Source organism: Rattus norvegicus, chromosome 5 (assembly GCF_021556685.1).
Source record: "Rattus norvegicus strain SHRSP/BbbUtx chromosome 5, alternate assembly SHRSP_T2T, whole genome shotgun sequence".
In the NCBI taxonomy this organism is placed as follows: domain Eukaryota; kingdom Metazoa; phylum Chordata; class Mammalia; order Rodentia; family Muridae; genus Rattus; species Rattus norvegicus.
Window position 1 is genome coordinate 33,371,697 of NC_141538.1, and position 26,247 is coordinate 33,397,943.

The window sequence follows — 26,247 nt, forward strand, 5'->3', positions numbered from 1 at the left end:
GCTAGGCTCTAGAATCACCCAGAAGGCAAGCTTCGGGGCATGCCCCCGTGGGGTTCTTTAGACTGGTTAGCCTGTGGACATTTTTGTGAGGAGTTATTTAGATCTAGTTAAGAGAGCTGAGAAGAATCACTCTGAATGTGGGCAGAACCATTCCATGGGCTGGGTCCCATAATACATGAGAGAGCTGAGCCCCAGAATTCAATTTGGACAAACATGACCAGTTGCTTCACCTGCCTGATGTCTTAGCTTCCCCACCATGATGAAATCTGCCTTGAACTGAGCCAGAACAAGCCCTTCCTTAAGCTGCTTCTGTCAGGTGTGATAAGAGAATAAGATAAAATAAAGAGAAGGAAATAAGATAGGAAAGGGCTAATAATCTGGTAATTTTACTTCTGAGGCTATATCTAGAGAAATTGAAAGTGAAAACTCAAACTTGTCCAACAAAGCTTGCAACAGCATAGCTCACAATAAGCAAAAACATGAAGCACCCAAGTGTCGATCCCAGAACAATGAATAAGCAGAAAGAACACATGCATGTGGTATGAGTGACTATGGATCAGCCTAGGACAAAGAAGAAAAGTCCAACTCTTGACAGCAGGGATGAACTTGAATGACACTGTGCTATGTAAAATAAGCCGGTCACAGAAGGACAACTGTCAGCTGATGTCATCTGTGGAGTGCACAGAGTCATCAAATAAATAAAGACAGAACATATAGTTTTAAAAAAAATGGAGAAATGCTGTGAGAGATACTAACAAGAGAATTACAAAATTAATCTAATTGTGAATTTGTCTAATGGCACCATTTCAGTTCGTAAGATAACAAAATAAGTTCTGGAGGTAGGTGGTGTTGATGGATTATATCAAAGTACTTGGTGTCAAAAATGTCCTCTTAAAAGATAAAGCCTTTTGAGCATGGTGGCACATGCCTTTAATCCCAAAACTCAGGAGGCAGAAGCAGGTGGATCTGTGTGTGTGAGTTTGCAGCCAGGTTGGTCTACAAAGCAAGTTCAGGACAGCCAGGGCTATTACAAAAAAAAAAAAAAAAAAAACACGTGTCTGAAAATTCCAAAAACAAAAAAACCTTTTATGATGTATATACCACAATCGAAATATTTCATCCTTTCTGGTATAAAATTATTTTCTTAGATTAAAATGTCTAAAACCTACATTTTGAATAAATCAGTAAGAATAAAATCAATGGATCCACAGGTATTTACTGAATACTTTCTAGATGAATGGACTGGTAATTATTTACGTGAATGTTCCAGCATGTTCACTTGGATATAAAAATGCAATATGAAAAAAACAACTATTATTTTCCCCAAAGTTACAAGTTGCCAAAATGAACTGTCGCTGTGATTTGAAATAAGCACAACCAAATTCACTTCCAAATGTGAAAGAGTGCATTTTCATAGCTAATAGCCTGAAAGCAGCAAGCAAAAGTGTCACTTCTGGATTCACTATTTGGGGTAAGTCAGGGGAGACCAAAAGCAGTGTGTAATAACCAAAAACAGTTAATCATAACTGATGGAGTAAATACTTACAATACCAATCAGACTTCATTGGTTCAAATGTATTCTGCAGGCACAAAACACAAGGAAAAGGATGCAAAAGAATGGGTTTTGAAATTCTAGACCAAAGCAAACTTTTGAGCCATTGTACAAGGCTCCAATTACTCCAGATTTTGCTGGCTGTTTGTACTTTATATTCCCAATAGATTAAACAGGATGATTTTTAATTACAATAACAATTGATAGTACTTACGCCTGCTGGAAATATCTGGATTACATTTCCAGCTACGTCCAGGACTCCTAGTTTTGTAAGCTGACAAACTTCCTGTGTCAGAAGACAAAAAAAGAGAGAGAGAGTTTGTAACATAAATTGTAAGTAGTAACTGGGTTCAGAGTGGATAGAGGTGTCCCTCAATCAAAAGTCTTCCCTAAGGAAATCTCTGTGGATGGCCCAATAACTGTGAATCCTTATTTCTTCTATGTATGCCAGAGCAACATAATATACCTCAGTTAACTATTTCTAGGTCTAAACCTCTCGCTGTTACTAAGTGTAATCATATGCAACGTCCTAAGCACCTTTGTATTTCAATTTCTCCATTTTCTACGAAACATAAATGACATGTGCTTGTGATTGTTAAGTGGATTAGCTGAGCTAAAATTCAAGCAGCCTACTATCCAGTGAGCACTTTTAGACATCATCTATTACCAAAATAGAAACCTTGAGAAACAGAAAACATATGATCTTGGAATGTTCCCATAATGATAACTTCAGCAGAAGTTAATGCACATCTACCTTTTGCTTAGCGCCATGACAAAGCAACCCTTTCTTCACAAAAGAAATAAAACACAGAAGTATATCTGCAGGGTCAGTGCAACTGGGTATGGCCATAGTTTCCACGTGGTTGTTCCGGAACATCTTATTTCTAGTATTTCTATCAAAAAGCAAATGTAAACCAAGGTTTTAAAACCCGGAAACTTCAAAACCAAATTGAAATTGAAAAATGAGAAGAGAATTTATTAAGTGACTTCAAGTATTGTAAAAATGCTTCTGAAGTGCTACTATTATCTTGGTGGCAAATTTTCTCCCTCGGGAAATGGTATTTCTCTTTAGCTATAGCCAGAGGTCTCCATCTTTTATCATATGTTGCATTGTCTGGAAGCGGATGCTGAGTTGGTGATACCCATTTCCAGCTTTGTAAAAGCCGGTCAAGAAGTAGACTTGGACAGAAACTGTCCCATGAAGAGAGCATGGTGACTGGGATAGAACTGTAGGGAGAGTAGATTGTTAAAACAATAGAAAAGAACCAAAGAAGATCGACAGAGGAGACATCAAGATACGGGAATTCTTTCATGTTTTTTAGATTATTATATTAATGCTTTGCTAACACACACGTCTGTAAACCACATGCGTGCGCACCGTACAGAGAGGCCAGAAGAGGACAGTAGATCCCCTGTGTCTGGAGTTACGGGTCGTTGTGAGCTATGCCTGTGCTGAAACGTGAACCTGGGTCCTCTGTAAGTGCTCTGAACCAATCCCTGGATGTGAATCTTCTTTCTCCCTGTTTAACAGGCAGAAAAACTAATTGATCCCCATCAAGCCATCAACCTTATCCCACTTACCTAGCTTAAGTCTTAAGCCTGTCACCGGGCAAATCACTATGTCCAGTGTGAAGGAATATTCTAAGTTGGCTCGAAGACAAGAATAGGACAAGACGAACCAAAGCTCAGAGACATACAGGGGGAGGGAACTTACAAGGCTACAACACAGATCCTAGAAGCTAGACAGAGAAAAGCCAACATAACCAACTATACCATAGGCACAAAGCTAAATACCGTTGGCATTCCTTATGACTATGGAGAGTGTCAATTATATTGAAATCTTCAGTAAATTTCATCTGGCCACTATGACCAGGTCAAATGCCAAGGCATTGACTTGGGACACTCTAATTTAACAAAGAAGCTTGGCAGCATGATATGTCCATACTTTTTAATATGTACATATATTGTAAATGTCAAGAAGAGGAGGTAAGTTGGTCTTCTACAACAGAGAACTATAAAGTAGATATCTAACAAACAATGCATTCTCACCGTCACAGAGTGGAGAGATCTAAGCATGGTGGGGCTATAATGTGCCCTCTTCAAGGTTAGAAACTGCCAACTTCTTGCTATACACTGCAAACTGGGGAAGGCCCTTTGTCCCTATGAAGCCTCTTAAGGTGCTTTGTTCTGTTTGGTTTGATTTGTTTTGGCTTAGCTTAGTTTTGGTTTGGGTTTAGGACAGGATCTCATGTCTGACACCAGGCCAGCCTCAATCTTGTCCTGTAACTAAGGATGCTGTAGCATTTTTTGGATCTTGTGTGTTGGGATTGAAGGATTGCACTAGCATGCCTAATTTTGGATCTCTTTAATAAGAGTGACAGTTTTATTCATGAGGAACTGACCCTCGAGATACTGCCGCCTCCTGTTACATCACACTAAGGCTGTGAGTCATTGGCTGTAAATGAGCCTCTTGGTCCATATAGAGCCCCATGGGACTGTGCTGGATTAATGCTCTTAGTAGACAGCTTTGGGAAGCGAGTGACACATTAGTCCACATGCTGCCACTTTCCCTCCAGTTCCTCATTGAGTGCCTTCTTCTATGAGTTCTGAAGTTTTTTTATGCCCTTTGAAATGCTGATACCATTTTGACTAGCTCACAGACCCAGCAGCCTTACTTCTCCAGTCGCAAGAAATAGTCGTCTGTATTTGAGCATAAGATCCAATGTATTGCCTAAGTAGTAAGTATCCCAATATCAACGCCCTATCTCCTGGATCTGCTTCATGAAAGCAAGCACTTAAAACTAGAGAGAAGCTTTCTGTACAAACCCCAACCTCGTGCTGTTTCTCTCCACCTTCTTCTTACCCACTCACATACTCAAGACCAAGATGGTTATTCTTAGACTTCAACTATCACAAAAGCAGTGAACATTTTATGTTAAGACTATACTCCAGGGCTAGAGAAATGGCTCAGTGATTAAGAGCACTGACTGCTTTTCCAAAGATCCTGAGTTCAAATCCCAGCAACCACACGGTGGCTCACAACCATCTGTAATGGGATCTGATGCCCTCTTCAGGTGTGTCTGAAGACAGCTACAGTGTACTCTTATACAAAATGAATAAAGAAATCTTTTGGGGTTGGGGATTTAGCTCAATGGTAGAGCGCTTGCCTAGCAAACGCAAGGCCCTGGGTTTGGTCCTCAGCTCCAGAAAAAAAAAAGAAATCTTTAAAAAAAAAAAAAAAAGACTATACTCCAAAAGCCCCAAGTCTATCTTGGACTCAAAGGGCTCTTTTTCTATCCCCAGGACCTCTTCAGAGAAATTAAATTGGAGCCCATTGGGATTCTGACACAAAATATAGACAGAAAATATACATTCATAGACAGTTTATAGACATACACATAATTCATAATGTCCTAGGAAGTGATTCATACCTTTTTGTTTATCAAAACAAATGAACTTTGAAGTGCTGTGTCATTTGTAATGCAGGCTGAAATGAACAATTGTTGAATGAGTTCTTCTCTAACATCCGTGAAAACAAAAACAATGGCCCTGTTTTCTTTACCTCTGGCAACTCTTCGATGTTGTTCCTGACCAGAGAAAGCTGCTGAAGGTTCTGTAGGAACCTGATCTCCTCAGGGATGCGCGTGATCCGATTGTAGTTAATATGAAGTTCCGAAAGATGTTCAAGGAAACAGATCTCTTTGGGAATCACGGTGAGCTTGTTATGGTTGAGGCTTAGGAAGGTGAGATTCTGTAATCTAAGACAACAAACAAGAAAAGCGAGTCACTCAAAAGCATCCCACAGAAAGTCCACTATGAAAGGGACGCCTATTTTCTTAGAGGCCCTCTGAATCCTGCCAAGTGTTTGAAACTACTGAGACTCTTTTGAGCATAAAAGATCTTTACTGAAACTTAGTTTTTAAAAATAATTTATAATTAGAAAGCTATATAATATCTAGGTTTGAGCAAAAGAGACTTCTTCCAGGTATAATGGTACATTCCTACATTCCCCATATTGCGGAGGCAGGAGCAAGTGGATCCTGTTAGTTCAAGGCAGCCTGGTCTACTTACTGAATTCTAGGCCGGCCAAGGCTACATAGCAAGACTCTGTCTCAAAAAACAAAACAAAACAAAACAAAAACAACAACAAAAAAAACCCAAGCTTTTTGTTTTGTTTTTCTTTTATTGGATATTTTCTTTATTTACATTTCAAATGTTATCCCCTTTCCCTATTTCCCTTCCGGAAACCCCCAATCCCATCCCCCTTCCCCCTACTTCTATGAGGGTGCTCCCCACCACCACTGACTCCCTTCCTCCTCCCCACTCTGGCATTTCTCTACACTGGGGCATCAAGCCCTCACAGGACCAAGGACCTTTCCTCCCATTGATGCCCCACAAGGCCCATCATCTGCTACATATGCAGCTAGAGCCATGGGTCCCTCCGTGTGTATTCTTTGGTTGGTGGTTTAGTCCCTCACCAAACCCAGATTCTATATTCTTTCCTTATCCACACACACTGGCCATATGAGAGACGAAGCCAGAGGCCGAAGAAGGACATAAACATACATACACATAACTATATGTGCTATAAACAAATATAAGTGCAGAGGTAGGAAAAGGTATATTACTTCACGACTGCAGCACTTGAGTGAGCTAGCGCGGGACAGTGCTGATGAGCGGGCCACGGTGACACAGGCCAGAAGAGCTGGTGCGTTGACCAGATCAGCTACCACGGAGGCCCAGATCTAGGACTTTCACTTGGCCCACCCCAACATCTATCCGTCCTATGAACTGAACTGCTAGAGCAGTCAAAAGGGTCCACCCTGCTGTTCCAAAGCTAGAGGATCCCCAAAACACAAGGCAACAACAAGATATCCTAGAGGAGTCCCAGTGAGGAGGATCCAGTAATTATAGCGTAGCAGAAGCCAGAAGCCTTGAACCAGACCAATGTCTCTTTGCAATGAACATTTGCGAGTAAAGAAGCTGTTTGGACAAAGGGGCATACTGTGTGACACACTGCAGACTTCACTATGAGATTTTGTTTTTGTTTTTGTTTCCCTGAGGGTGGGGGTGGGATGCGGGTAGGTTACAAGGATGCATGGGGGTACTGGGGAAGTGAGTCTGATTGGGGTGCATGATGTAAACTTCAGAAATAATTGGTAAAAATTATGAAAAGGAAAGTAACGGAAATGGCGAAAGACATGCAGCTTTTCTTCAGTAGCCAATCATAAGTCTTGTTTCAGTTGAGCGCGCTGTGTTACCATAGGGAGTTGGCTTTCTTTTCCTCTTCTGTTTTTCTTCCTCCAAACTCTATAACAAGCTCGGAGCTTACGGCAAATGTATCTGTCCAGTGTTTGGATGAGTCAGGAGAACAGGGGTGAATTGGCAATCTACCACCCTTCTCCCTTCAAGAACAAAGAAAGAGTCAGCCGCCTTTCAGACAGGAGCCAGGGGAGTCCCGCACTTGCAGCTTCTCCTCGATCTCTTTCCTCCATAGAGGGTTGGCAGATAACTTCACAAAATAGCTTCGCTAGGTTGCAAATGAGAAGGGATGAGTCTTTGAGGCTTTCCTTTCTCCCTGTTTCAGAGAGTCTGTCTGCAGGAAGCTTCTACTGCCCTCTATGCAGCTATGCACCCCCACTCCCAGCAGTTTCGCACACTCCAAAATCATAAGCTGTGAGGCTTAAGATATCTTAACCAACAAATTCTTCTCTACCCTGCCGACTTTCGAACAAACTGAGAAGACAATCCATACAGAGTCGACACAGTCCGTCCTCCCTTCTTGATTAGTGTATTGACTCATAGCCTTTCCTGCTGACACTGCTGCTCGATTTCTGGAAGGACAAAAGGAGGATGCTGCATGGGCTAACGATTTTCCCGAAATTCACACACAAAATACTCAGCCTTTCACCTCTAGGGAGGAATGTGCGTGAAGAGCGTAAAACACTAGAATAAAAAGCAACTCCTAAAATGATCATGAAAATCCTACTGAGAACTCTTAGCTTTTTCCTCTCATTTCTATTTTTGAAAACTTATTCATTTCTAGTGTGTGTGTGTGTGTGTGTGTGTGTGTGTGTGTGTGTGTGTGTGTGTGTGTGAGCGCGCGCGCGCACATGCCCTAGCTGCATGCCTAAGCACTATATGCATTCAGGTACCCACAGAGGCCGCAGGAAGGCAAACCCCCTAAACTGAAGTAACGACAGGTACTTTGTGAGCTGCTGAAGTGGGAACCCAGGTCTTCTGCCGTCCCTCCAGACCCCAAGAACTTGCTGAATCTTGAACCACAAAGCCACCTTCTATTCTCACCCTCACTGCCAACATGGAGACCACTACGGTTTAACCCTTGACCATTAAGGAAAGATAAAGAAATCTTGTCTAGTGTAGCTAGAGAGATGACCCAGTAGTTAACACTCACATACTGCTCTGGCAAATGACCCAAATACGGTTCATAGTATCCAACATCCGGCAGCTCACAACTTCCTGTGACTCCAGATTCAGAGAATCCCATTTTATTTAAAGGTTTCCCCAAGAACCTGATGCTTATATGCATGCATACATATATACATACATACATACATACATACATACATACATACATCCCAAACGGTGGACTGTGATCTCTAAACACGCTACCATACACAAGTGTACACATCCTTTAGAAACAAAATTTAAACCCTGAAAATAAATGAAACTTCTCCAGGATGGGAGATGGACAGTTAGCTTGTATCTATGACCTGGCCGGAACACCGACAGCCTAGAGCTAGCTATAAAAACAATGGGGGCCTACTTGCGACCCTACCTTTCCTAATGAAAGCTGTCCTTTCATCTTGTATATCCCTACATTTATATGCTTCCTTAGACAGTGCACACCCCACTCCAAAAAAGACAGCTTCTCAAACTGGAAAACCATATCATCACTATGGTGTGAAGTTCGGCTATTCAAAATTCTCCTAGGACAACTAACTAACTGATCTGAGGCTGGTTGCACAAAGATGTATCCAGAACCTGATTCACCAGATCTCTTCAACAGATCTTTTTCTGTTCATTGTATGATCGTCAGTTCTTAACGACTGATAAATCAAAACTGGAAAAGCAAGCAAGCAACTACTGGCGTTTCAGTTACCCCTAGTATTTCTCTTCCACAGAAATTAGATTGCTTCGGGTTTTTATTTCTTCCATTTAAAGTATTATAAAGGTATTTCCTATGAAAGTATTTGGAAAGAGGTATAGGCAAGTGATTGGAACAGAGGAGACTCTCCGAACTGCCCTGTGTTGAGGATGGCTCGCAGTTTCCCATTCTCTTTTTAATTGATATGTTTCTGTTCAATAGGCAATAAAGAGTCCCCAAAGGAGACCTGAGCAGAGCTCTCTCCATCTGTCAGAGAAACAGCTCAAAGACTGTGTACTGCCTCAGAAGGACAAGGCCGTAAGTTGGCTCCAGAAAAAACACTCTAATGATAGCCTGTCTGCACAGATGTGCAGGGTAAGGGAAAACAACATAGTTTGGTTGTGGCTAATGATAATAAAATGTGCCGGGTTTTTATTTAATAAAGATATCGTAATTTTAAATCCTTTGCTTTTATATGACCTTTTCCCATACAGCTCAAAGTGGTTTATGACACTAGTGAAATAAAATTTAATGTCCCCAATCTGGCTGAGCAAGCCCCAAGAACCCCTGAGCTAGCTCATCAATAGCATGAGATTTAGGGCCTTATGTTTCAAACCCCAACTTTTACTCTTACATTCCCTGCTGTTCTTCGTTTCTCTCAAGTAGTTGAGGAATCCTCTGCTTAAACTTAGTGATCGAGGGAAGGCTTTGTTGGTCAAATGTTTGTTCTGCCCGCAGGAGGACCTGGAGGTGACCTCCTCTAGCCTGGCATGGTGGCACATGTCTGTAAACCCAAAGATAGGGGTCAAAGATAGAAAGATCACGGGGACTTGCTGCTACCCAGTCAAGCCCAAAGTGTGAGCTCCAGGTCTAGCGTGAGGCTGTCTCCGTAAATAAAGTAGAAAGCGATTGAGGAAGTCATCCCAACGTCACTCTGTGGTCTCTCCACATACCTCACACTTCTCCGTACATGCATAGATGGTACACACAAAAGAGGAAAAAAATATCAGTGGCTTGCTTCCCACTTCTGCTATCTGTAACCACCCTAACTACTGGATGCTAGGCCAAAACCATCAAATGAATGAGACGGAGTCTGGGCTCGGAGAGGAACGCAATATTTAGCCAAGTTTCACTCTAAATCAGAATTACCTGCCAATTTCTGGAGGAAGACTGCTAAGTTGGTTGTCATTCAGATTAAGTAGAACCAAGTCTCCCAGGCCATCTGTTAGAAAATAATTCGTCACTTTAGCCATCTGGAAGGAAATAAGTTTTAGTCCTTCTATACACCTTTGAATTCCTTGTGCATGCTTGCCTCAGCCAAGGTTCTGTTGGTCGCTGAAGACAGATACTCTAGTAAACTAGTTAAGGCAAAAAGAAGCAATGTGTCCTTGCATAGTTACAAAGCTGAGGACAAGAAGAGACCCCTGCTGGTCACAAACTGCACCTAAGAACTACACAGCAGAGCCAGAAACGGAGTTGAGTTTCTTATCAAAGTTTCTACACTTGGAGCCTCTCTTGCCACACAGCCTTTGCTTCCCTTGATTGGTTTCCCTCCTTTGAAGCTTCTGGCTCTACTTTCCACACATGGGAAGCCACCTCACAGTTCCTGCTCAGACATGGAGAAGTTCTCAGTCAAGATTCCCCCACTGAGTCATTACGTTCCTAAGCTTTAGCACCCAGGCCCGCTACCGTGCAAACAGCTCCTGGAAACTGTTGCAATTTAAGACCCACCTCGTTTTGACTTTGGCTTAATCTTTATTTGAAACAAAGGCTGCTTTTCCTCGCTGCTACAACTTGAAAATTATGGCATCCAAATCAAAATATTAGAGAGGCCAAGAGAACAAAAGCAGTTTATTCATGAACTACATATCCTATGGGTCTGTTTTGTCCTGTCTCATGTGTATTTTTTTTTCAGATAAAAAGTTAAACCATTTTAGTCTATCACGATTCTAAAGAAAGCTTATGGTTGATTTAGCTTTGGAATCCATTTGTGACCTTGGTGAATCTGCTCTGCTCAATGGGGATATGATTATAATACACAGAGATTGAAGAAGAGGGTATGGAGGATATATTTGATCAAAGCACATATTCATGTGTGAAATTCTCAAAGAGTAATTTTTTTAATTAGAATTGCTGGTCATGGTGGTGCATGCCTTTAATCACAGCAGTCAGGAGGCAAAGACAGATGTTTGTGAGTTCAAGGCCATCCTGGTCTACCAAGCAAATTCTAGGAGTGCCAGGACTGTTACACAGAGAAACATGTCTTGAAAAACCAAAGTAAAATAAAATAGATTAAATAAATTTAAGTATTACTTCAGAAATCCCTTAGTCTCAGCACAATAAAATCCTTTTTATTTTGTGCTATATTACTAGATACTAGAGGTTAATCGCAATGTCATAGTCCATAACTAACTTACCAAGGACTCCAGCAGCAATTCTGCAAATCCTGTTTCCAAATAAATGAAGATTCTTCAGGGAGGTAAGGTATTTTATCTCTTCAGGAACTTCTTGTAAAAGGTTGTTTCCCAGATTTAGTAATGTCAACTGTAAACATATAGCGATATAAGGTATTTGTACATTATCTGCCCATATAACCTAAGAAACCATAAAGATATTATCTCTATCCATTTTCTTAAGCTAGCACATAATGTTTTTATTATATTTCATGCAAATGTCATATTAATTAGTTCTCATTCTTCCTCCTTCACACAGTCTCCCATTTCTTCTCTTTCCCTTTTTGCTGTCTCTAGCGCCAGCATGTATTTTCCCTTCTGCTTCTACGTTACATACACAGTACAGCCATATCCACTGGAAATGGTTAGAGTGGTGAAGCCATCATGACTGCGTGACATCATTCCAGCAAGGCTGAGCCGAATGCTACAACTGCTGTCCTTCTGTCTCTCATTTTTGGGTTTTGGTCTCTGTGTGTTACACTCTTGGGAACTTTCTGCATTCTGACTTGTTTTATGTCTTTTGCTGAGGAAAATGTTTGATTCTTTTTAGGAAAAAAATCCTTAAGTTTATCGGGCCACTGTTTGGAAGTCTTCCTTGTGCCCTGGAAATGAGTAAATTCAGAAAAGCATATAGCTCAATGAGGCCATTCCTCCAGGGATCTTCTTGGGGTAGCTGCCCCTGAGCAAACTCAAACAGCATAGCTGGTACAGGGTAAACAGAGACAACGGACAAACTCCAACTGGCCAGGAGAATAGGTTACAGATTCAAGGCCTCTTTTTATTATAGGCTTAGAGCTCTCTGAAAATGTAGTTGAAAGACAGAGGGTAATACAGGGTACAACCCTGGAAGAGTAAAACTCAGTTAATAAGATAGATTAACTAAAATAAACTTATCCTATTTTATAGCATAGGTGATGAAACATATAGTAAAAGAAGTTAGGTATTAGTATTTGATATTCATTAAAAGACTGGTTCAGATATTCTCTGTGTGGAGTGCTTTAAAACTGCACACACTGCCAGACTAAAAGCAGGCTGTCACATGACAAATGTGTTTGCTTTAGAGGAGACATTCTTTAGATTCTTTAAATTGGAGTTGTAGGGCTGATGACAAGAATAAAATGTGTTCTGTTTGTATTTTCTAATGGTAATGAAGCTTGTAACCCTGGACATTTAATAAGAAATCAAACGCATATCTGTACCATTTGGAAAATCATTAGTCCGTCTTTGTTCCCTCAATTTTTTATAAATAAAGAAGCACAGAAGTGCTAGCTAGTCAGTCAGAGAACTGTAAGATTCCCCTGACTGTCCTGACTATCCTGTCTGACTCACTCCCCTTGACTACTCCTCATCTCCTCTCCAGACCCCTGTGTCCCATCCCCACCAGCTACAACCCTGGGAATCCCTACCCACACACACATGTATTTTATTACAGGCTCCCCCAACCCCAGTTGTTCCCGCCTTACAGCTTGATCTTTTCTCATGCTCTCCTCTCTCTCTCTCTCTCTCTCTCTCTCTCTCTCTCTCTCTCTCTCTCTCTCACACACACACACACACACACACACACACACACACACACACACACACTGAAACCTAGATTCTGCCTCTGAGAGAAAAGGTGATATTTGTCATTTCTTAGGCTGCCTCATTTCACTTAATGATCTCTAGCTTCACTCGTGTTTCTGAAAATGTTATATGAAATAAAATTTCATTGTGCATACAACATGTATCTTTTTAAAATTTATTTTTCTCTCATGTATTACATCCCAACCGCAGTTTATTTCCTCCCTCCACTCCTCCCAGACCTTCCTCCACTCTCCCCCCACCCCAACCTCCGCTCTTGCCCAAATTCACCACTCCTCCTTTCCCTCCAGACCTCCCAGGAATACCAACCAAAACCGGCATATCAAGTTGCAATAAGACTAGGCACATCCCTTCATATTAACGCTGGATGAGGCAACACAGTAAAAGAAAAAGTGTTCTAAAAGGAGAAAAAGGAGTCAAAAGCAGCCCCCACTCCCACTTTTAGGTGTTCTACAAAAACTATACAACCACCATACATATATAATATTTATGCAGGAGACCTAAGTCAGACTTGCACAGCTTTCCTGATTCAGTCTCCATGAACCCCATGAACCCTGGTTAGTTGAATCTGTGGGTTGTTTTCTTTGTAACCCATTTGCTTTACCCATTCACCAGTTGATGACACTCGGGATAGCTCCTTTTTTTTTTCAGTATTGTCAGTAATGCATCAATCACCATAGGTGTGCAGTTCCTGTGCTGTGTTCATTTACAATCTTGTGGGGATATATCAAGTGGTAATATAGTTGAGACATATTCTACTTATGTTTTTACTTTTAACAACCCATATGCACTTCCATAATGGCTACACCATTTTATACTCCCAATAGTGAATCAGTATCTCCCCCACCCCCACCCTGACAACATCTTTGCCAGCAAGTAGTCTGATTTGTTTTCTTAGTGATAGCCACTTGGAATGAGGTAAACCAAACTTTCCAAACAGCTTTAATTTCCATACTTTTTGAAGACGTTCCAAATATTTATCATCCATTTGAGTTTGTTCCTTTGAGAAGTGTCTGTTCAGTTCATTAGTCATTTATTGGTTGAATTTGTTTCGGTGTTTGGTGTTTGATTTTACAGTTCTTTATACACTTTAGATATTATCCCATGTTTGATGTGCTGTCTCTTCACTCCAATGATTGTGTCTTTCACTGTACATATTTAAGAGTCTAAGAGGTTTTGGTGGACTCAGTCATTAGGGATATTTTATGCATAGAATAATGTCATGCAAATAAGAACACTTTGACTTCTTCCTTTTCTGTTTGTATCTCTTTGATTTCTTTCTCTTCTCTTGTTTTAGTGGTCTGTTAAGACTCTAAGCACTGGGCCAAGAATGACGTTGTATCTCCCATTAACCCCAACACTTGAGAGGCAGAGACAGGTGATCACTGTGAGTTTGAGGCCTGCCTGGTCTACATTGAGATCCAGGCCAGTCTGTAGTGGATTCATTTATTTTCCTTGGATGAAGTTGGTAGGCCTTACATGTCTAAGAATTGGTCAGTTTTTTTTCTAGATTTTCATCAAAGGAAAAATTTAGACAGCTTATAATTTGCATATGCCACCTAATATTGCAGGCCTCTTGAATGGCCATAGTGAAGAATTTTTTACTAGGGATCTATCTACCCACTCTGACGGTTACTTTTTTTACTTCTTTTAATGGTGTGAATAAAGATAGAGAAGTGCCCATAGAGTTCTCACGATAAAATTTCTTGTATAAAAACTATGAACTTTAAAAGTATCATCTGACTTTATCTTATTCTATTCTATTCTATCATTATCCCTTAGGTGTCTGTCTGTTTCCTAATGAGAAACAGAACAGAGGTGGAGCTGGGTGGGACAGGAGGGGAGGGGGGATGGGAAAGAGTGAAGGGAGGCAGAAATGTAATCAGAATATGCTACATAAAATGTTTTCAATAAAAATCATTTGAATTTTTTATTTTTTAATTATTTGTATGCATACGGTTGTTTTGCCTGCACGGATACACAGATATTTGTACACACAGAGGACTAAGAAGGGCGTTGGATCTCCTAGAATTGAGGTTAGAGATGGTTGTGGGTCAACAAGTCAGTGCTAGGGATTGAATCTGGGTCTTCTGGAAGAGCAGTCTGTGCTCTTAACTTCTGAACCATCTCTCCACCACTCAATTTTTAACTTACTAGACACTTGTTCGTACATCCATGTACACTGCAGTGAAATTTCATATGCTAACTATTCAGAGTAAAGGATTTGCCTCCCAATATGTCTTCCCCTGAGAATTAAATTATCCTTTTCTTTTTAAAGTATATGTGCCACCTTAAGACTGTCTATTCTAAAGGTAGAGTTAAAATATACTCACCTAGCAGTCTGATGGGAAAGATTAAACAGTCTGCGGCTGAGTTAGTTTTCTCTTACTAGTGTTGTTCAGTATCTCCACACAGATTTGCCTGGGCTCTTCCTTGCCTCGGCAGCCCCATGCATGGTCCCCCAAGAGAACCCCCTCAGTAAATTCCAGAAGTCTGTGTCTAAGGCTATCCAAAATACACAGTGCCACAGAAGTCAAGGGAAAAGAAAAGGAAAGCTCTTCTAAGAAGGAAGGTATGAACTGAAGCTCACCTGGTAGGAGAACTTGGTTCACAGAGTAGAAATAGTCAAGGATTTATCAACACAAGAGTCACTAAAGAATATGATAGCCAGGAGGGGAGCAAGGAGGACTTGGGAAGAAAGCCTACAGGAATGGGCTGTGGAGAAAACAAAGGAGCAAGGACAATGACTTTTAAGATACTTTTGTTATCGCAAGAAACAAAGCCCAATGAGATGGCTCTGACTAAAAGCATTTGCTGGGCTTTTGTAGCCCAGGCTGGCCTATAACCATGTAGAGCAGGCTGGTCTCGTTGTCATCTTACTGCCTCGGCTTCCTAGAGTCTAGGAGATTGGAAGTGTGAGCCACTTTGTCTGCCCAAAAGGAAGTCTCTAGCTGCTTTTAAACCATCTCCTCAACTCCAGGCAGCAACAGCCATCCTTTGCCACCATGCATATACGCGAAGGGTCAGCATAAGTTACTGAAATTATATAAAAAATTCCAAACACTGAGGCAAGGACTGAATTATGGTTAAGAAATGCCTCCCCATCTAGAAAGTTCATTTGTATTGGTTACTTTATTCTATTTGCAGTATTTGTACTCCTCACTCTCTTCAATGCTAGCAGAGTTACCATGCATGAATAAGGTACTTAAGAACTCTCATCATCGAGTGTTGGGAGGTAAGACAGACCACAGGTTTAAATTTTTATTTCTATTAGTTTTAAGTACTAAATATGAAGAAACCAAGAAGATGAGATGCTCAGCAAATTGGGAGTCAGACTGGGGTCATCAAGGAAGGTCTCTTTGTTATAGGGTTCTTTGAGGTGAAAATTTGGGGGTTCCTTTGACAAGGCTGATCCTAGCAGGGTTTTCAATAACACACCATAGTTACATACAGTTCCTAAAGAAGACATTTTAAGCATACAACAGAGAATTTTAAGTTCTTCGGCTTATATCACTTCAATAATGATCTCCAAAAGGAAGTTCTACTGGTACTCTCTCTGCAATCGAATGTGGTGCCAAACCCCAAGTGACAACACTACTATTTTTACATATTTCATAGCACATCATATAGAAATTAGTGCATCCAACAATTAGAAAGAGCTTGGGTAAACCTAGTCTACCATAAACCCAAGTAAGCATTTCATTCCTTCCTGACGAACACAACATACAATACGTCACACTTTTGTTCTAATTGGGGGAGGGGGTGCACATGTCACAGAGTCATTGTGAAAGTCAGCAAACAACTTTCTGGAGTCACTTCTCTCCTTCTCTACATGGATCCCATGCCAGGCCTGGTGGCAAGCACCTTCACTTCCTGAGCCTCTCACTGCCCCATCTGTTATTCTTCATGGCTAAGCTATAGCCCTCTGTACCTCTTACCCAGTTCTTCCCACAGCACCCAGAAACAACAGTTCTATTCCCGCTCTGCTTTCATAATATTTAAAATGTTTGAAGAATGGTTATCATGCTCCCCCGAATTTGATCCATTTTCCCCCTTAACTATTAGGACATAGTTTTTGTTTTGTTTTCTTTTTTAACTTAAATGAGGCACATTACTTGTGCATAAGTCCCCCCAGCAGCTCCCCCTCCCCCCTGCCAAGAATAACAATAACAAACCTACATTAACTGTCAAGCATATAACCCACATCCTGAGCTTGTGCAATGAGTTCCTTTCTTAACCTAAATGGAGGAATTTACATTTATCCCTGTAAAAACTACATCTTGTTGGTCTTGGCTCCTAAGATATCTCCAGTGGATCACGCTTAGACCAAACTCTAAAACGTGGCATTACCCATGAACAAAGTGGGCCAGCTTTCCTTTCTCTACTTTTGACAATACACCTAACACTATGATATTCCTGTGGGGGCCAAACTGCAGAGTCACCTAGAATTTTTGTCAGTAATTAGATCCTAGCATCGAAGTTCCTAGTAGCTGCCAGTCTCATATTCCACTCTAGTCACCCTGTCAGTACTTACTCACTGTTAGTCCTTAGTTATGGCCTGCCTCTCAGACTGCTCAGCTGAATTTATAACAAATGTGCTGTTACACTGCTTAAACCCCTCTTCTAATCCTACTCAATTATGTCTAGACAACTATTTTAACAGTCAGTCCATGAAAGTTTTTGCCCATCAAATCCTGTTGCCAAATACAGAGACCCAGATATTATGGGGGGCGGGGGTTGTGCTGAGGAGACAGACAGACAAACAGACCAATCTTGGAACACTCAGCCCTAAATGGATTATCTTCAACAAATCCCTCTCCTCAGAGTTCAGGGAACCCCATGAAGAGGACACAGAAAGAGTAAGAACCAGAAGCATCAAGAAAACAGGGGCCCCTAAATCAATATGAGCAATGCTTATATGAACTCACAGAGACTGAGACAGCAGGCCTGCACAGGTCCTCTGTGCTTATGTTATGACTCAGTTTAGTGTTTTTATGGTATTCCTGAGTGTGAAAGCAAGTGTGTCTCTCAGATTCCTGTGCCTTCTCTTGGACTTTGTTCCTACTGTTGGTTCGTTTGTCTTCTCTAACTTTGGTGTGCGTTTTTAAATACCGTTGAGGGTTTTTTTAATATTTTATTTATTTATTATATATGAGTACACTGTAGCTGTCTTCAGACACCAGAAGAGGGCATCAGATCTCATTACAGATGGTTGTGAACCACCATGTGGTTGCTGGAATTTGAACTCAGGACCTCGGGAAGAGCAGTCGGTGCTCTTAACCACTGAGCCATCTCTCCAGCCCCCTTGGTGTGCGTTTTTGGTTTGGGGTTTTTTGTTGCCATTGTTTTATACATTATAAGTTACTCTGTAAATTACTTATAAGCTACTTTACATCCTGATCCAACCTCCCCTTCCCTCATCCTCTTCCAGTCTCCTCCCTCGCCCACCCACCCCTCCTACCCTTCTCAGAAAAGGGAAGGCCTCTCACACAGATATCAACCTGCCTAGGCACATCCAGTTGCAAGACTGGCAGGTCTTCTGTTGAGGCTAGATGAGGCAGCACAGTTAGGAGAAAGGGATCCAAAGACAGGCAAAACAGTCAAAGACAGCCCCTGCTCCCACTTTAGGAGTCCCACACGTAGACCCAGGTACACAACTGTTACATGTGTCCAGAGGGCCAGTCCCAGGAATGCCCTCTGGTTGGGAGTTCAGTCTTTGAGAGCCCCTATGGGCCCAGGTTCGTTGGTTCTGTAGATTTTCTTGTGGTGTTCTTGGCCCTCTGGCTCCTTCAACACTCTTCCCCATCTTCCACAGGATTCCCCAGGACCTGTTTAATGTTTGGCTGTGGGTCTCTGCATCAGTTTCCATCAGCTGCTGGGTGAAGCCTCTCTGATGATGGTTATGCTAGGTGCCTGTCTGGTTGTCTCTGGTGCCAGCAGGCCTCTGGGAAAGCAAGCAGAGGTGTGGGCCAGAAAACGGAGTGCAAGTAACAGAGTTGATAGTTTTTTGTTTTATCTTTATATTTTATTATGTTGTATTTTATTATTACCTCTTAGAAGTCTGTCACAGAAAGGGAATGGATCTGGATGGAAGTGAAGGTGGGAGGAACTGGGAGGAGTAGGGGGAGGGGAAATCATTATCAGGATATAGTATATGAAAAAAAAGAATCTATTTCCAACAAAAAGAAAACAAAAGGAAAAAAGGAAGGGTGGAAAGGAGGACAGAAAGAGAGAGGGGGGAGGGAGAGAGGGAGAGAGGGAGGGAGGGAGGGAGGGAGGGAAATGAGGTCAGAGGCCAACCTCAGGTGTTACTCCTTGGGAACTATCCACCTTGAGGTTTTTGATTGTTTTGTCGGGAGCCTCTCACTGGACTGGAACTCCTCAAATGGGCTGGACCGACCAGCTACCACACCCCAGGATTCCACCAGTCTCCATTTCCCCAGCACTGGAATTACAAGTGTGTGACACCATGCCCAGCTTTTCTGTGTGTGTTGTACAGCGAGTATTTTACTGTCTGAGCCATCTTTCAAAGCGCTGGGTGTGGTGAGTTTTTCTAGTATAGCATTGGAAATATAGAGTAGAACAGGGCAATAATGTTACAGTGAGGCTTATCAGAGACTACACGACAAGGGCTTTGAGTGTCAATCCAAATTGTATTCCAACAAGGGACTCAGCATTTTCAATTGAAGCAACATGAAATTGGGAATACTGGTAAGAAAAAAAAAAAACGTTTCTGGCTTCTTATTGGAGATATTTCTAAGCACTTAAATGAACTTTTCCAATTATGAAAAAGAAAAAAGGTATCCTTTTCCAACTTCGTGCAGCCTTTTCAGTCCTTTGTACATTTGCCACCATTTCTCTTGCCTTTTCCTAGACCCACTGAGATTTTTTTTTTTTGGAGCTGGGGACTGAACCCAGGGCCTTGCGCTTGCTAGGCAAGCGCTCTACCACTGAGCTAAATCCCCAACCCCCACTGAGATCTTTTAAACCCTACTTGTGGCCTGACTTCAAGTAAGTGTGTTCATTTCCTCTTTTTGAAGTGGATATGAGGTCAGCACCCTAGTGTCTAGTGATGCTTTGGGACTTAAACATCTAAGCTCAAGCCATCTATAGCAACATTTCTTTGTAAGCATACAAGAAAAAAGGGACATGGAACTTAAGAAAGAAAAACCCACTAAGTGATTAGTAGAATTACCAATGGCTAGCATTTCAATAGAATGTAATGTATACCAAACAGCATGACTGGCAATCTTGACTCCTGTCTACCGTGGTTCAATCATAGCCTGGCTTTGCAGAGAAGGGAATCTAAGGTCCGTGTTATTATGTGTGGTGAAATAAATGACTTCACATCCCATACAACAATGTTTAATTGCTATTGTCCATAATAGCCAAACATATACACATTACACATTACACATACAATGCACACGCATGCACAATGTATATAATTTTCATGTATTGAATGTAAAATTCTCATCTGGAAGTTTTGTTCTGTTTGTGTACACCTTTTACTGTAGTGCAGTAAGTAAAATGCAGGCTTTGAAACTGTCTACTTTATGACCTAAGGAAAGCCACTCACATTTCTAAACTTCCATTTTTTTAAATGGAAATAATGGTGTTTATTCTTCTTCTTGAAGTTGTTTTAAGGACTAAGGTTAGGACAATAATATGCTCAGTGATGACATAAATTATTTACCATTTTACCATTAACTATAATTGTTCACACCCAGAAGACAATGCACGATCCTTAAAAAAGCACCAGAGGATTAATAAATACACATATACACATGTTGACAGCTACAATGACTTTCAGTTTTTAAACTTATTTATAATACTTTATAATTCTATCTCATCTTTTCACATATTTCTATAATCACAGCCAGTTTTTTTTATAAGACATTGGGGCGCTGAGCTTAATAAGACTAAAACATGATTAAATTGCAAACATACATTCATTAGCCATGAGAGTTAGCTACAGGAGTCCTATGTGAGACAACTCAGAAGGGTCTGCACTATTCTCATGTCCGGGTCAATAATGGGCTCCAGGATGTAGACATTCTTGAGGGCACTTGCTATCCCACCATCACCTTAGTCATAAACTCTCTAAGTACAGGGTAGTGTTAGTAATGGGGACACAGTTCATAAAACCAGTCCATTTTCTCTTAATATTTGACCGGACTTATAATGTCATGTTGCTTTATAAGTTTTAAAAAGAAAAATGTCTAATTGGCACTAAAAGATAATTAAACATTTTAAAATGGAATTGGTGGTTCTCAACCTTTCTAATTCTGCAACCATTTAATACTGTTGGTCATGCTGTAATGACCCCCAATCATGAATTATTTTGTTGCTACTTCATAACTGTAATTTTGCCATTATGAATCATAATGCAAGTATCAATATGCAAGATATCAGATATATGACCCCTGTGGAAGGATCCTTTGACGCCCCCAATGAAGGTTAAGAAACAGTGCTTGAGAGGAAAATTCTTGCATCCTTCAAATACTTACAACGCAATTGATTCTGTTTACAGAATTAAACATAAAATTAAAGCATAAAGGCTGGATTTTGCTTGCACACAGTACTTTTAAAAAGTGTCACTCCTAACAGAAACTTTAAATGCATGATTTTGTTGGGACACCAATCCATTAGAACTAAGTACTGGCTAGAATGGCTAGATGGTCTCTATCAAGGATGTATAGTCTCTCTCTCTCTGTCTCTCTGTCTCTCTCTGTCTCTCTGTCTCTCTCTCCTTCCCCCCTCTCTCTCTCCTCTCCTCTGTCTCTCTCTCTGTCTCTCTCTCTGTCTCTCTCTCTGTCTCTCTCCTCTTCTCTCTTTCCTCTTCTCTTCTCTCTCTCTCTCTCTCTCTCTCTCTCTCTCTCTCTCTCTCTCTCTCCCTCTCTGCTAAAAATGGCATTAGATTTGCTCTCAGGAAGTTGCAAGGATATCATACTAACTATAGTCACATTACTACGTGTTCAATCTCTCGAACTTGTTTGTATTTCTTTTTTTTTAATATTTTAAAAGCATTTCTTTTTTTATATTTTTCCCATCTTTATTAAATTGGGTATTTCTTATTGACATTTCAAATGTTATTCCCTTTCCTGGTTTCCAGGCCCCCTAGCCCCTCCTGCTCCCCTTCTATATGGGTGTTCCTCTGCCCACCCTCCCCCCATTACCACTCTCCCTCCAACAATCCCGTTCACTGGGGGTCCAGCCTTGGCAGGACCAAGGGCTTCCCCTTCCACTGGTGCTCTTACTAGGCTATTCCTTACTACCTATGAGGTTGGAGTCCAGGGTCAGTCCATGTACAGTCTTTGGGTAGTGGTTTAGTCCCTGGAAGCTCTGGTTGGTTGGCATTGTTGTTCATATGGGGACTCGAGCCCCTTTAGCTCTTTCAGTCCTTTCTTTGATTCCTTCAACGGGGGGTCCTGTTCTCAATTCAGTGGTTTGCTGCTGGTATTCACCTATGTATTTGCCTTATTCTGGCTGCGTCTCTCTCAGGAGAGGTCTACATCCAGTTCCTGTCAGCCTGCACTTTACTTCATCCATCTTATCTCATTGGGTGGCTGTATATGTATGGGCTACATGTGGGGCAGGCTCTGAATGGGTGTTCCTTCAGCCTCTGTTCTAAACTTTGCCTCCTTGTTTGTATTTCCTAACAAATTTGTACCCCTTGACTTATTCCCTATCATCTCTCCCCCCACCCCAACAAACCCATGTAACTACCATTCCATATCTGTTTCCATGAGTTTCCATTTCAGATGTCATAGAAAGTGATGTGTATAATGCATGGCTGGGGGGTTAAGATGGATAGCTTTAGAAAGAATATTGTTGTTTTATCGTCTGTTTGTCTCAGTTCATCCATCCATCTATTTTTGAAATGAGGTCTCTTGTAGCCCAAGATGACTTAGAATTGGTTGTTTCAGAGAATGACTCTGAACCCAGACCCTCCTGCTTCTATAGTCCCCAAGTGCTAGAATGACATAGCATCTGCTTGTCAATAGGCAACATGTCTTTTGATGTCCGTTCATTTCAGTTAGTGTGTCTGTAGAGCTCATGTGCTGTCAGGGTGGCAGGACTCCTTCCATTCTAAGGCTGAATGACATTTCATTGTAAGTGCATGAGCACACCCGTCCCTTATTCATACACTGATGGAAACTGCAGGTGCTTCTGTCATGGATGGTATGAATAACGCTGCAAAATGGTCTGATGCGGATGTTTCTTCTCGTCATTCATACTATTCCTTCTGTGCACACACTCAGAGCAGGACTACTGGATCATAAGCTAGTTTCATTTTCTTTTTTTTTTTGAGGAAACGCTACAGTGTTTTCCACAATGACTATACAGTGTATACACACACACACCCTCACAACACTTGTCACATCTCACTGAACTGTGGTCATTCTAACATATATAAGTCACATCTCATTTTGGCTTTGGTTTGCATTTCCTTGCAAATTAATAATGCTCAGCATATTTTCATAGATATGCTAGGCCTGTACATGTCTTTTAAGAAAGCTCAACTCAGAGGCGAATGCCAGCAGCAAACCACTGAACTGAGAATAGGACCCCTGTTGAAGGAATCAGAGAAAGAACTGGAAGAGCTTGAAGGGGCTCGAGACCCCTTATGTACAACAATGCCAAGCAACTAGAGCCTCCGGGGACTAAGCCACTAGCTAAAGACTATACATGGACTGACCCTGGACTCTGACCTCATAGGTAGCAATGAATATCCCAGTAAGAGCACCAGTGGAAGGAGAAGCCCTGGGTCCTGCTAAGACTGAACCCCCAGTGAACTAGATTGTTGGGGGGAGGGCGGCAATGGGGGGAGGATGGGGAGGGGAACACCCATAAAGAAGGGGAGGGGGGAGGGGGATGTTTGCCCGGAATCCGGGAAAGGGAATAACACTCGAAATGTAAATAAGAAATACTCATGTTGCTGCCTGGTGAACTCAGGACACACAGAGGCAAAATTCCTCTAGGACCGGGCACTTCCTGTGTTTACCGGAAGTCCCACACCCGATTATCCCGGCCTGCAGCAGCTCTCTGCTCCCGGAACCTGAAGGAAACAGACCCGATAAACAGTTCTCTGCACCCAAATCCCGTGGGAGGGAGACCTGAACCTTCAGAGAGGCGGCGCGCCTGGGAGGCCAGAAGAGACTGCACTCTGCGCACGTCCAGACGCCAGAGGAAAACACCAAACGCCATCTGGAACCCTGGTGCACGGAGGCTACCGGAAAGAGCGGCGCAGATCTTCCCGGTTGCTGCCGCCACGGAGAGGACTTAGGCAGTACCCCACGAGCAAACTTGAGCCTTGGAACCACAGGTAGGACCAACTTTTCCCCTGCAAGAAACCTGCCTGGTGAACTCAAGACACAGGCCCACAGGAACAGCTGAAGACCTGTAGAGAGGAAAAACTACACGCCCGAAAGCAGAACACTCTGTCCCCATAACTGGCTGAAAGAAAACAGCAAAACAGGTCTACAGCACTCCTGACACACAGGCTTATAGGACAGTCTAGCCACTGTCAGAAATAGCAGAACAAAGTAACACTAGAGATAATCTGATGGCGAGAGGCAAGCGCAGGAACCCAAGCAACAGAAACCAAGACTACATGGCACCATCGGAGCCCAATTCTCCCATCAAAACAAACATGGAATATCCAAACACACCAGAAAAGCAAGATCTATTTTCAAAATCATATTTGATCATGATGCTGGAGGACTTCAAGAAAGACATGAAGAACTCCCTTAGAGAACAAGTAGAAGCCTACAGAGAGGAATCGCAAAAATCCATGAAAGAATTCCAGGAAAACACAATCAAACAGTTGAAGGAATTAAAAATGGAAATAGAAGCAATCAAGAAAGAACACATGGAAACAACCCTGGACATAGAAAATCAAAAGAAGGGAGGGAGAGCTGAACCTTCAGAGAGGCAGAAAAGCCTGGGAAACCAGAAGAGACTGCTCTCTGTACATACATCTCGGACGCCAGAGGAAAACACCAAAGGCCATCTGGAACCCTGGTGCACTGAAGCTCCCGGAAGGGGCGGCACAGGTCTTCCTGGTTGCTGCCGCCGCAGAGAACCCTTGGGCAGTACCCTGTGAGCAAACTTGAGCCTCGGGACCACAGGTAAGACCAACTTGTCTGCTGCAAGAAAGCTGCCTGGTGAACTCAAGACACAGGCCCACAGGAACAGCTGAAGACCTGTAGAGAGGAAAAACTACACGCCCGAAAGCAAAACACTCTGTCCCCATCACTGACTGAAAGTGAGGAAAACAGGTCATCAGCACTCCTGACACACAGGCTTATAGGACAGTCTAGCCACTGTCAGAAATAGCAGAACAAAGTAACACTAGAGATAATCTGATGGCGAGAGGCAAGCGCAGGAACCCAAGCAACAGAAACCAAGACTACATGCCATCATCGGAGCCCAATTCTCCCACCAAAACAAACATGGAATATCCAAACACACCAGAAAAGCAAGATCTAGTTTCAAAATCATATCTGATCATGATGCTGGAGGACTTCAAGAAAGACATGAACACACTTAGGGAAACACAGGAAAACATTAATAAACAAGTAGAAGCCTACAGAGAGGAATCGCAAAAATCCCTGAAAGAATTCCAGGAAAACACAAACAGTTGAAGGAATTAAAAATGGAAATAGAAGCAATCAAGAAAGAACACATGGAAACAACCCTGGATATAGAAAACCAAAAGAAGAGACAAGGAGCTGTAGATACAAGCTTCACCAACAGAATTCAAGAGATGGAAGAGAGAATCTCAGGAGCAGAAGATTCCATAGAAATCATTGACTCAACTGTCAAAGATAATGTAAAGCAGAAAAAGCTACTGGTCCAAAACATACAGGAAATCAAGGACGCAATGAGAAGATCAAACCTAAGGATAATAGGTATAGAAGAGAGTGAAGACTCCCAGCTCAAAGGACCAGTAAATATCTTCAACAAAATCATAGAAGAAAACTTCCCTAACCTAAAAAAAGAGATACCCATAGGCATACAAGATGCCTACAGAACTCCAAATAGATTGGACCAGAAAAGAAACACCTCCCGTCACATAATAGTCAAAACACCAAATGCACAAAATAAAGAAAGAATATTAAAAGCAGTAAGGGAAAAAGGTCAAGTAACATATAAAGGCAGACCTATCAGAATCACACCAGACTTCTCGCCAGAAACTATGAAGGCCAGAAGATCCTGGACTGATGTCATAGAGACCCTAAGAGAACAAAAATGCCAGCCCAGGTTACTGTATCCTGCAAAACTCTCAATTAACATAGATGGAGAAACCAAGATATTCCATGACAAAACCAAATTTACTCAATATCTTTCTACAAATCCAGCACTACAAAGGATAATAAATGGTAAAGCCCAACATAAGGAGGCAAGCTATACCCTAGAAGAAGCAAGAAACTAATAGTCCTGGCAACAAAACAAAGAGAATGAAAGCACACAAACATAACCTCACATCCAAATATGAATATAACGGGAAGCAATAACCACTATTCCTGGAGTAGCCATTCTAATAT

The 26,247-nt window shown here is 41.8% G+C and overlaps 1 protein-coding gene across 3 annotated transcripts in view; it reads right to left on the minus strand.

Annotated features, from left to right (window-relative positions):
* Lrrc69 (leucine rich repeat containing 69) overlaps positions 1-26,247 on the minus strand; it is a 170,902-nt gene that overhangs the window by 129,858 nt on the left and 14,797 nt on the right. For all 3 annotated transcript variants that reach the window (XR_015619967.1, NM_001438020.1, NM_001134624.1), the window contains 4 exon segments: positions 11,078-11,204; positions 9,810-9,882; positions 5,115-5,310; positions 1,767-1,838 (listed from right to left, as the gene is read on the minus strand). Coding sequence is in view for 2 of the 3 variants with exons in the window: in NM_001438020.1 (NP_001424949.1) it covers positions 1,767-1,838; positions 5,115-5,310; positions 9,810-9,882; positions 11,078-11,204 (468 nt within the window). In the remaining variant the exon portion in view is untranslated.